Source organism: Gymnogyps californianus, chromosome 27 (assembly GCF_018139145.2).
Source record: "Gymnogyps californianus isolate 813 chromosome 27, ASM1813914v2, whole genome shotgun sequence".
Lineage (NCBI taxonomy): Eukaryota > Metazoa > Chordata > Aves > Accipitriformes > Cathartidae > Gymnogyps > Gymnogyps californianus.
The window spans coordinates 6,680,070-6,692,623 of record NC_059497.1 but is presented as its reverse complement, the minus strand read 5'-3'; the positions used below and the strand labels follow the sequence as shown (position 1 = coordinate 6,692,623).

The following is a 12,554-nucleotide window of genomic DNA, read 5'->3' as shown; positions in this document are numbered from 1 at the left end:
GATGTTTGTCATATTCAAGGTCATGGTTTAGATCTGACTGTTTCTGTCTGTTAAGGATATTCCTCAGTAAGAACCAGCAACCTGGTCTGTGCTATAGCTGCGGTGCCGCTTACTTTGCTAAGGAATATTTATACAGCTACCAGAAAGACAGGCAAAAAAGCCATCTTCCATAAGCATTTCCACAACCACTGGACACAAATCCTGTAACTTCATGAGGATGAACGTTATATAATGTATAATATAATATATAATAATAATTATTAATAATATAATAAATGCTGCAGCATATTTCTGGGCAACATCACTTTAAAATTTCTTCTCATCTTTGAGTACAGCAGCACAACTATTTCCTATACTTAGAGCAATGGTCTTGACTATGATCACTCTTTTCAGACATCTTTCCTTTCAGATGGCTGTCCCTCCCTTTCTTTAGTAACGACACCTGTGTTTGCACCCAATTTTTTTTAATTAGTTAGAGAAGAGGACCCATATCCAAGAAAATGATGTATCAGAAAGAGGATGAAGCCCTGAGCTAAATTTGAGGGGAAAAATACAAACACCCCTTTTATCTGCATTGAAAATCTTCACCTACAGAACGTGACACTGATGAATTTAAGCAGCACTGTAACTTTCCAACCTGCAGCAGACAAAAATGGGAAACAAAGCTAGGAGTTAAAGCCAGAGCTGCAGAGCGATGCTCACGGGTGATGTGAGCCCATGGCATGTTCTCCAGGAGTGCAGAGGAGAAGGAAAGGAGAAGCCCTCTTGGGAGACCAGAATTCTAATAAAACTTGAGGGAGAGTAGTTGGTAGTTTTGGAACAAATTATCCCCAAAATATCTTCTCAAAGTCCTAGCTGTCATTTTCCACATCAGGTTTACCACACACTCTTGTACATCACTGAATTACTTCCCATTCAGCTGACTCCTTTCATTCGTAGCCAAATCTCCCTATCTCCCCGAGCAGGCACGTACTGGAGAGCACGCTGGCGTCTCCAGCTATACAAGGGGCAGCTGATGGAGGGGCTGAGCTGATGACATGAACTGGGGCCACACAGCACCAGGATGCTCTGCACACCACATACCTTCCCACAGGGTCTCCTTGGCCACATCTATGAAACTAAACACAGCCAGGGACCACCCCTGCCCACCAGCACACAATCCTGCAGACCGCTGAGCTGTCGGAAGGTCTCTGGCATCATCTTGTCCTTGGCCAACCATGCTCTTCCATGCACAACCTGGGCACTCGCGGGGACCGTTCCCAACAGGCGCCTTGGACACAGCCACACCAATTTGGAGGGTAAGAGGGTTCGGTAACACGGACGAGCCTTCCTTGCCAGCTGACCTCAGTGCTAGAGAACAGTTTGAGTTAGGTGTGCTGGGACTGACACACTCAGCCGTTGAGGATGGGGTCTCACCGGTGGCCTAGCCCTTACTGTGACCCTCTCCTGCACTGGGCCAAGCAATGCAAGAACAACGGGGCTGTACTGCAGGGACACAAGATGCGAATTATAACCCAACTGGACGAGCAGCAAGAGGGCGAGGCAGGCAACACACTTCATGTTTTCCTTTGAACCTATCGCTGAGACCATTTTGCTCACTTTTCTTTGAGAAGCAGAGAAATCCCCCCTAATTCCTTAATGCAGCCCCAGACACCGCTGGTACCCCCTTCTACAGAGTTTAGCTGTTTGCTAGTCAATTAAAAAAAATCTTCACAACCCTCACTTCTGGATTTCCCATCTGCAGGAGGAGAGCACGCTGTTCGTGTGTTGAGTCATGTTCCAGTCCAGGGAAACACTGAAATACGTAATTTTATGCAATACTTAAATAAATTCTAAAGCTGCATTTATTCTCATGACATTTCTCTGGAGAAACGGATTGAAATAAACTATCCTGGCAGTTGTTTCCAAGAACCAGCCTACAAAGCCACTATACGCATATAAAATAATTGTTCTGGGTCTAAAGTAGTTCTCTAAAAAATCCAGAGAAACTCAGTTTAAACATGAAAAATCCATTAACTATTGAACTGTTGACGTGGGCTATAGAGAACAGAGTCAAGATTAGATTTCCTATTGCTTTTATGTTACAGGATTGGCATAGAAAACTTAAATCCATAGTGTAAGAGGACTGTACCTCCCCTTTGTAATAACATTTATACTGGGGGCAAAGTTTAATAAATCCTCTGATTCCCTTCACCTCAGGATGTCCTATATTTGTGATTACTTAAGCCCTAAATAATGTGCAGTCTTTGCACACACTAAATGGTACAACTTTGTCCCTAGAAGAGTTTCTTACTCGCCTTGCACTTGTCTTCCGATACATCCAAATCAAACACGAGCATTGTTATGTGCAAAGGAAAAGCCCGTGATCAATCTGAGATTGGGTCTGACAAGCCAGGAATACCGGTTTGTTTTAACATAGTCAGATGAAAGGTTACAGTACCGGTGGCTACTGCACCTCGGGTACCTGCACACCAGTCGTTTCTTCCTCTATGTGGGATCTTGCAGTATAAAGTCTCTAGAGTATTACCAAAACATTTGGAAAGGAATTCACCCGCAAATAAGAGGCTGAGTCTTGTTAACCCTCCTGCTCTCACATCTTTATTCCCCATACCCATCGCTTTTTGCACAAAGAAATTCTGCTGGTTCTGCTGAGAAACTGTTCAGTGCATAGAGTTGATTTGGAATTAGCAGCACTGTCACTCAACCCAGGAGATGCGACAAAAAGCCAGTCTTTAAAAGTTGTAATAATAAGCCTTCTTTTTTGTGCAGCTAACTCTGTTATCTACAAACTGTAATCCAGTTTGCAGATACACTGTAAGAATCCAGAGGGCTGAAGAGTGGCTGCCGTTATGTGGGACAACTCAGGGTCAAAGCCGTAGCAGCTGTATTCACCATAACACCCAACCCACTATTATTTTGGATAATGAAAAGTTGATACATGCTATATAAAAACCACTTCAAAACCCTGTAAATAAATTACTTTAAAATTATATGCAAGCTTTAACAGGTTCAATTATAGCTTCGCAGGGTTTATTTAGAACTGAAAAAGGCAGTAATGGTTATGTTCGGCAACAGAAGGCTGAAGGGCTGTAGCAAAGAAATTATTGGTCAGGCAATAAGCTGTGTTGTAAACGTGATGTGAAGGCACTGCAGCAGTTTGCCATAAATGGAATACAAACCGTAGAAGTGAACAGGCTTTCATCTGCAGTGCACTGACTAGGATTCCCATGAGCAGATCTGGCGTTATGTCTCACAGATAAGAAGCAGAAGGAAAGGATCTTCCTCTCCTCCCAAACACAACAGAGCAGCTGACACTCTATAATTGCATGTATAGCATCATACTTCCTCCACTTTTTATTCCCATCACTAAATTTATCATAAAAAGGCTGGAAGCTACACCCATTAGGCATACCTGGATTAGCATTAAGCAGTACAAGCAGATAATTTTAGTGTGGGCTGAGAATAGCACATTTTAAATATGAAACTTCAGAATTCTTTTGGTTTTGCTTTCTTACAAATACAGAAAATAAGCAGTAGTGAAGAGAGTTTAAAAAGCACCATTCTCAGCACAGAAACATCATTTTAGCACCTGTAAGTGTCAAATTGTGCATGCAGGAGAAAAGTCTTCCAGCAGTTCTGTGGAGCAGAATTGAGTTTTTGGAAGAATGGACAAGGTGCCTTGAACACTCAAATCCAGCATGTATAACAGGACGAGAAGCAGGGGTGTTCACTGACACCTCTGGGGACCTCCCTAACTTCAGAGGTTGAGAACTGAATTTAAAGAGAAGATTGCAGAAGAGGGAGAAGGATTTCATTATCTTGAGTTCATCACCTCCAGAAGGGCTGATGGCAAGAGGTTACAGAAAGGGATGGCAATGGTAGCAAATAATCAACAACAATAAAACAATGCTGCAGCAACGGTCTCCTGTCAGAGGGAGACAGATGTGGCAGTGACTGCTTTGCCAAAAATAAATGTCTCCGAGACCACAGATTTGATTCCATTCAAGGCTGTAAATGCAACCACGGTTACAAACCCAGAGGCCCGGGGCGACCCCAGCACTGCGTATTTTCATGGCATAATCCTCACGATGTCTACACACCAGTGTGAAGACTGATGTCTACAGATAACTTGCTTCATGTCCACCCGAAACCTGGCTCTGTCTTTTCACAGTCAGACTTCTTTCCCGAACTCAATACCATGTTTCGTTCAAAAAAAGCAGCCTGATAAAATCCGGCGAGATGCTTTCCACTGTCCACTCAGAAGTCCAGTTTAGAACATTGCTCATGCCAAAAACCAAGCGATTTCATCCAGTTACTACCATGAAGGATAAAGTAGTGTTAGAACATAATATTTTCCAGTCGAAGTCGTTCAGCAGTTGCACTCTGCAAGTGTTTACTGACAGGTTCCCTCTTCCCCGATCCAGCTTTCTTGCAAAGGATGAAGAAGCACAAGCATGCTCAGTTACAAAGGAGGAATGTAGCAGAAATTTGCAAAGATATTAACAGGCCATGTCAGGGAAACTGAGAAAGCAAACACTAATATAAGAACCAGATGTAAACACAGCTATTTCAAGCCAAGGGACTTTCCAAAATATGACATAGAGAAATAGAAATCTCGGGGCACTCACAACAGAGTCATGATCCATTTTGCTGTTTATCTAAATTCATCAGATTCTGCCTACCTCCCTCCCGCCCCAGCCACTCCACGGCTATAAAACCTTTCGGTTAGCTCGTCTGTGGAAGCAGCCGGCTGACACAAAGCAATGTTCTAGTGCCACTGGCCAAACAGATGTATAACTTCAACACATTGCTATCTAACTATGCTTCAAGCCTATTTCTGGCCTTCCTTCAACAGCAGCAGATTGTGGTGCAGAAGGTTATGTTCACTCCCAAGGATGAAATCTAGGAGCAATGAAAAAAAGCCTATATATATAACAACCCACAACAGTGCCCAGCATTAGCTACATGCTAGGTACCTACTATAATGAGTAAAGAAAACGTGCTGAGGTGTGAATTAAACCAAAGCTGGTGGGAAATTCCTGCCAGGAAGGACTTTTGCAGCTTAAGGATTCTCCATCTTGACCTACCAAATAATGAAGTAGCTTCTGCCAAAGAATGTTACTTCTAGCAGGGAAACTCCATGTCCAAAAGCAAAAAACTAACAATGACTTTCCAAATATGAGGCTCTTTCTGAAAAGAAGCATGTGGGAGGATATAAACTCAGAACAAAAAGTGACCTTTTAAAGACAAGGGGGACAAACAGCATCACCACACTTGAATCACTGGAACACACGATTTTCCTACAGTGGTAGTTTCCAAAGGATATTTTATTGCCAGGGAATTTGACTCCAGTTTTCCAAACAAATTTAGATTACTCTTCAATTCCTTGTTAGCCATCTGGCAATACAGCTTCTGCTTTTCGCTCCTCCTGGACATATCTGGGAGATAAATCATTTACTACCTAAACTGCACCATTCTGCACAGTATGTCCAGGCAACAAGGACTACTGGCTTCACAGGGGCTTTGCCACGGCACCACAACACAGCATTCACCAGCATGGGTGAGAAGGGCTACAAAGGAGCACATTTGAGTTGCATCTGCTGAAGCCATCTCCTATTGCCCGTGCACAATTCACCTATTATCTAAGGCAGACAGCCGTGTCAACACGACACAGCCATTAAGGGCTACCCAGACAGCTACTGCTGTATGCAGGAATTTTAATCCAGCAGATCAGATTTTTTGGAGGATGTCTTCAACTACATCAGGAGAGACATCTTCCCCACGGCCTGCTGGATGTCTGACAACAAAATACGATCATCAGCTCCCAGAGGGGCAGAGAACCTGCTCTAAGTAGTTAAGCAGTTAGAGATATTTTTCCTTTCCATAATTTTGAGCATGTCACGATGAGATAGAGTTTGACAGTTTCAAACAAAAATTAACATGATGGTCTGTTACATGTATAAGCACAAACATATGCTGTTAACCTTTAAAAAGTCAAAAATTACAAACAAAATTAGACATAAAATAATAGTTAGATTTATCCTGTCTTTGGGATATGTTCCAGGGAGCAATGCTGTTCCTCAGGCCAAGGGGTCTAGGCTAGCAGCCACACTGAACTTGACCGGTCCTGTCTCCTGGAGTGGCTGCGCTGCATCCACACTGCACTAGAGGTGGAGAGATGCATACACATGGCACTGATCCTGCTGCCACCCTATCCATCACACTGCTCCCAGTTCCTTCTGGGAAGAAAGCAAAAGAATCCCAGGACACCTGCGAGATAGCTGCCACGAAGGCAAAGGGACAGGACCCTGGGGCGAACCGGGATAATTTGAACTGACTGCACAGGCCTCCCAGCAATGCCAGCAAAAGCCAAGGTATCTGGGGGGGTATCCGATGCGTTGCTAACCTCAGCTCCATTGCTTCAGGAGAAATTACTTGCTGACAACCGAGAAAGATTAGTCACCTCGGACTACACCGAAATTCCGAGAGTAATTTACTAAACAAGAAGTTAAAGCATAAAGTTACCTTAAATAGTTATGAGTCTATGACCTTGTAAATCATTCCTGGAGGACTCACTATTTTGCTTCATCTTCCTGGGACTCGCAGATCGGATTTTAGCTGGTTTTGTGTTACTCATCTCCATCTCCATCATGGACACTGCTTCACATTACACCTTCCTAATTCAGCAACTCAATGAATTAGAGGAATTAACCTGAACGCATTTAGCTGTAACCCTGTAGTCTACACAGCCAACTTGGATTGCTTGGCTTTAAGCACAAACAATATGTTTTCCCAGAGCCGTAAATAGGAACTGAGCAGCCACGCTGACGATTTAAATGATGTATCAACAGGGACAGTAGACAGCAAGTCTGATGCCCTTCTCAAAACATTAAGGTTAAGAAAAACCAACACAAGCACATTAGCCTGGAGAACTCATGAGGCAAGTCATCTGTGCAGATGTGAAAATTTTTTGTAGAAATATTTGCAGAATGAATTTAAATTTCTATAGTGTGTTCCCCCTCCACCTCCCAAAGAACCCAGGGCACTCCAAACACAGTAAAACTGTTCTTCACCATATTTAAAGCTCTACGGCAAAACGTTACCTTGTGCTCTGGCAGCAATTTTCTGCTATTTTATATGGCTAGTTATACACTTATTAAAGATCTCCTTTCCTTGCAGCATACACAACCCATTATCGCATTTTGTTTATAAACAGGACTAAACAGAGCCAATCTCTCACAGCCTCACATTACACAGAATTAAATGCTCTATAATTTAACTGTAGTCACGCAAGTGACGCACAGTACCACCTACGTTGCCTTGGACGTGGGCCAGATGGCTTCCCTCCCATGTCACACTGCATCTATGCTAGAAGTAAATATTCAAGGGTAAAACCAGGGAAAAATACTTGTTGCTACAAGTATTCCATATATCCTAGTTCCCAGAAGGGACCCTGGGCTAGTAGCAATAGGGCATAGGATGAACAGTACCATATAGCACTATCGAGATTAAAAGATTTTACTTTCTTATCACCTAGCAAGAAGTTCACCTATTTTGTTCCCTTTTACTAGTCGACTTTCCCTTGTATCCCAGCAAAACAGCACAGCCCGTGAAGACATACCTTACCATATTAGGCAATGTGAGTCCAGAAAGTGGAGGACTCGGAGCCTTCCTTAGCTTAAAAAGACAGTCCAGAGGCACGTCGACAGGCTGCACAGTGCCACGCTTCACTGCGCTGCATCGGGGAAAGAGGGCAATAAAATAGGGGGATCCGGGGTAGCTGCTAGGACTCCTAGGGCTCCCAATACATGCCATCTGGCTACGACAGGCAAGTCACAAAACACTAACTAAAGCTACTTCTGATCTTTTAGTTGTTTATCAAATCCATCTTTAACAAAGGCAAACAGCACGATTACAAAAGCTAAATTGGAAGTCTCTGTGGAAGATAAAATGCCACTAAAAGCAAAAATATAAGTGAGAAATAGAACATACCAAAATCAGGACTCCCAAGTCATAACTCTACAACAGCTATAACATTAAGACATTTAGTTTGCATAAGGAACTTTCCAGTTCATTGGTCCTTCCTTACAATTCATGGAATCAAGCTTCGAAATTCAGTCCTTGTAAGACAGAGATTTAGTTTTTATTAGTGTCCAGTTGCATCTGGTGGTTCCATGTTAATAGTACAATTAGGCAGAACACGTAATATTTACAAAACAGAGTGGGCTTGAATGGTGTTTTGCAGAATGTAAAATACTCATGTTTCATAAATCAAAGTACAGGGAGACAGGAATGGAGCCTATTTAATACACTTACTGTGATCATAATCCATAATCATACGTTTCAGCGTTATTCTTGCATAAAAGTTAATTCCATTAATGTGTCTGGGTTTTATACTGTGCTATACAGACTGTCCTAGAGGAAGTTCATGAGAACAGACGTTTTCTTTGACATTTTTACTGCCCAGAAATTGTTACTTTACCAACATGACACTCAGTGCATTCCCCTGTATTTAAAAGTTTTCCTTTGACAAACTATCTAACACATGGGTGAGACACATTTGTAATGCCACTAAAGAGAAATGCAAGGAGGTAAAATTCTTTAAGTCATTACAAACGTTTTTCTATTTCTGTTATGTATGGTATGTAATTTAAAATACACTTTCCTTCCAAATTTGTTCCAAATTTCTCCTGCTGTGTAATAGCAATGGCAGAAGTCAGGCATAAGTCAAAGCCAGAAGAGCCGGGGATAAGGAAAAACCTCTCCAAAATGTAACATCGGAGCATTCTCTTTAGTCTTCATCATTATCCTTCAAGTGCTGCATCCCAAACTAGAGCCACTGATTTATATCTGCACTGGCTGTATTGTATTCATACTCACTGGCCCCGCCACGACTGAGTTCTCGCTGACATTTCACAGTCACTGGCTTGCAGGGAGCAGGAAAGGTTTCCTAATGCCAGCCTACCCACACTGCTCAGCCTGGAACTAACATCATCTTTCGGACTCTTGCAATTTTTACTTTCTGAGAAACGGAGACTAGACTGTGGCCAAACTTTTTCCCCCACCTCTGGTTTGAGCCGAGGTCTTCCCCAGACCGAACAAAGGCTCTTCCCTTTACATATCCTTCCCAGTGGAACCACGCAAAAAACCCTCCTAAAGCTGCTTCCCCAGAGGCTTTTTCCAGCTGAAGTCCTTGTGCCCTTGAACATTTATTCCACAATAAAACTTTGTCTGCTCTTCCAACTTTCCAGAATGCATCCAAGCAGTCTGCATCACAAGCAGAAAGGCAGGGTTGGTAGCAAAACACATGAAGGTTGCCTGACACATCCTATTACGAGACTGCTCGCAGTTGCCTAAAACTCAGCCAAAGCGTCTGGGCTGGTTTCCCACGCTGGGCTCATAAGTTTCAGCCAAAATAATTCATCCACTTCTGAGAATTGGAACAACATGTATGTATTTGCTCCTTTTTCAAAAATTGCATCTACCTTTCCTTTGCTAAACTCCAGCGCTGCATAGTTTGGAGGAGGGAATTCAAGTAGGGCCTTTTTTGGCTCCCGTGAAAATCTTCCTAATATCAGCCAAGATATAAACACTGGAGGGAAAAAAAAATAACTGCTCACAAAATCAGGAGAGTCTTTGGGGGTCTGCAACTAGCGTGTTCGAGTTCACAACTCTGATGGCAGCACTTACCATTCTGGAATTATTATTATTATTGATGAATTAATGATTATCAATTGTACTTCCTTGCTTCAGTACTAGAACTGAAAGCAAGGAGCTGCTCCGTGATTCTTGCCAAACTGATGGCCAGTTAGCAGGACAGAAACCTCTCTCATTTGGATGTAAAATAAACCAGGGAAGACTGACCAAGTGATATGATGCTGGAGGCATGCAGTAAAGAAAATGAACTGGAAACGGGATAAAAACAAGAGGACTGGGAGAATGGGAAAAACAGCACCAGCAGAGTGGAAGGAGAGTCTAAACCAGGGTCTAATATATGTGAGGTGTGTAAGAAAACAGGCGACTGTTGCCACAAAGCACGTGCGCAAAGGGGCCACGGGAACTGAAATTGCTCTGCTATTACATGGGAACCCACAAGAAAATCGTGGGAAGTGTAAGACAAAAGGATTCCTTGCTATTAATTTGGGGAAAACCAGCATCATTAATTGTAAGAGACTGGGTGACCCTGAATTTTTGGGCAGGAACATACGGTGGGTTCTTAGGAAGTGCAGTTTACCCATCTACAGGAGTGGTAAGGACTGTGCTCCATGGAGTTTTCAGCAATTTTAGGACTAGACTCTAGGAAGGCTCCAAACCTGCAGCCTCAGATACTCTTTTGTCTTAATGTAGCTAATGTGGGACAGCTTCCCAGAAGAACAAGGCATTCCCACCAAGTCCAAAACATGAGTGCTGGAAACAAGGTGTCCCTATTATCATCACTTTTTACACATTACAAAATATCCCTCCCTTCAGTCTTACTGTGAGACAGCAGAAATGTCAAAACAATTTTAAGGATGATAAATGGCTGAATCTTTCATGCAGGTTAAGTGGAAGATTTAACAAAGCTGTGTACCACTATGAACAGAAACTCCTGTGGGAAGAGCTGGGCTACTTGAAGCAGGTGGTGCTTCCATGGGAAGGAATATCCCGCATTTCACGTTGCAAAGTAAGCACTGGGAAAGCAAAGGCTGGCGGTGAAAGATAAGCACATGCTAAGAGCCATCCCAACATCGTGTGAGTCTCTGGTCCCCACAAGGCTCACCGTGACTTTGCCCCATTTTGACTGAGTATTGCAAAAAGAAAAACAAAAATACACTCTGAAAAGCGTAACTGAAAATTTTCAGCAAAGAACAAGTTAATTTCAACAAAATGATGCTTCAATCACTCTAATGAATTGCAAAGTATGTGGAAAGGCTACCGCAAGTTCAACATCTTCTGGCAAAGATTAAACGTCACACAAGCAGGCTGACCCTTATGCAACCTTAAATTTGCTATTTTTCCCAGGTCTTACATTTCCAAACTATTAAAGCATGATGTGCATTTAGCTTTAACACTGTCAGAGTAAGTCATGTTGTCAAGCTCAAATGTGTTTTAGACAAAGACAGACAAAACCAAAAGAAACCAAGGCAATTTGGAAGGACTCAGTAATTATTATAAAAGGAAAGAAAGGGCCTCGAAGAATGATGAGACTATTGCAAGAATAGGGGAACAATGAACAATCTCTGATGTGTTGCCTGCCAAGACAATTTCCTGCAAGAAAACAAACCCACGAGGAGACAAGAGCGCAGATTTTAGAAATACAAAACATACTGTCCAAAATAACAGCATCAGGGCGATTCTGAGATACAAGGTCACGCACCTTCCTTGGGACACCTGACAGCCACGCTCCCCAGCCATCGCAGCTTCTGACAGCGCTCTCAGTAAGAGACTCACCCCTGCTTCTGCTGCAGTCCCTCCAGGTTTGAGAACTGCCTATGCAGCTCTCGAAGAGCCAACTTCTGAACTGAGGCCAGTCTGTAGATATTCTTTATCTTTCAGATGAGAAATCAGTAAGCAATTTGCTGCTCAGAACTACCTCCCAGTTCGTACTCAGCTCCTGAACAGAGCCTGAACCTCTCGTACAAACAAGAGTAACGCCATAGAAGACTTCTTGCCACCAACACTCAAAAGTGAAACACCAACTATTTAGACATATGTTTTCACTTACCCGAGTTTCCTTCACTTCCTCATTTCCATCAACTTCATCATCATCCTAGGAAGCAAACAATATAATTAGGCAGCCTTAGAGACAACAAAATTTTATCGCAGGAAGATAATGTATTGCTTATGATTTGATGTTAAAGCTAAGAACACTTCTGTCGAAAGAAATACCTGTCTAGATGCTTTGGGCTGATTACCAGATCAGGTTTGGTAACCTAATGGCCGTTTAGAAGATCTTGGTACTGGGGACAGAATTACTCTCTTCAGATGGCTACTACAATGTGAATGCTCCTGAAGAGTCAGTAGGAGAAGGAGTAACACTCCTTAATATACTTAGGGAACAAACATGACACTTGAGAAGACTGCATATCTGAAGTGTTGACATGATACTGACTTTCAAAGAATATCCTCCACTTTAGTCAGACTCCAGGAGGAAAGACTAGTCATCCCAGGTAGCCTGCGCTTACGCAGCCTCTGTAACCCACTGCCTCTTTGTAACAGCTCCAGGATTTCATGGAGCAATGGTGAACTGCCATGGCATCACATCTGACTCCATATTGAACTCAAGGTACTTCAGAAGTTGTAGCTGCAGTTTCGTATAGAGACAACAGGGAAATGAACTAAAACTCTGAGAAGCCATTTGCCTTCTGCTCTGAAGCTAGTAATATTGCTACAATGATCCAGTAGACAACTGGGCAAGCTGTAAAGCTTTTAACTAAAAAAACAATGAGAAAAAAAAAAATAATCACATTTGGCATGCAAGTGAAAAAAATGTAAGAATCATTTGAAAATAATAAAAAGGGGGTGTTTGCGGCAAGTCTTTCAATAGAAATTCTGAGGTTTCCAGCAGGGCCATT

General features: G+C 42.6%; 1 protein-coding gene across 8 annotated transcripts in view; it reads right to left on the bottom strand.

Moving 5' to 3' along the window:
• PPP1R12B (protein phosphatase 1 regulatory subunit 12B) overlaps positions 1-12,554 on the bottom strand; it is a 125,954-nt gene that overhangs the window by 33,595 nt on the left and 79,805 nt on the right. For 7 of the 8 annotated variants that reach the window (XM_050911236.1, XM_050911240.1, XM_050911235.1 and 4 more), the window contains one exon: positions 11,705-11,749. In XM_050911236.1, coding sequence (XP_050767193.1) covers positions 11,705-11,749 — 45 coding nt within the window. Of the gene's footprint in view, positions 1-9,525; positions 9,593-11,704; positions 11,750-12,554 lie in introns of those variants that run through there. The other variant, XM_050911241.1, reaches the window with a different exon arrangement.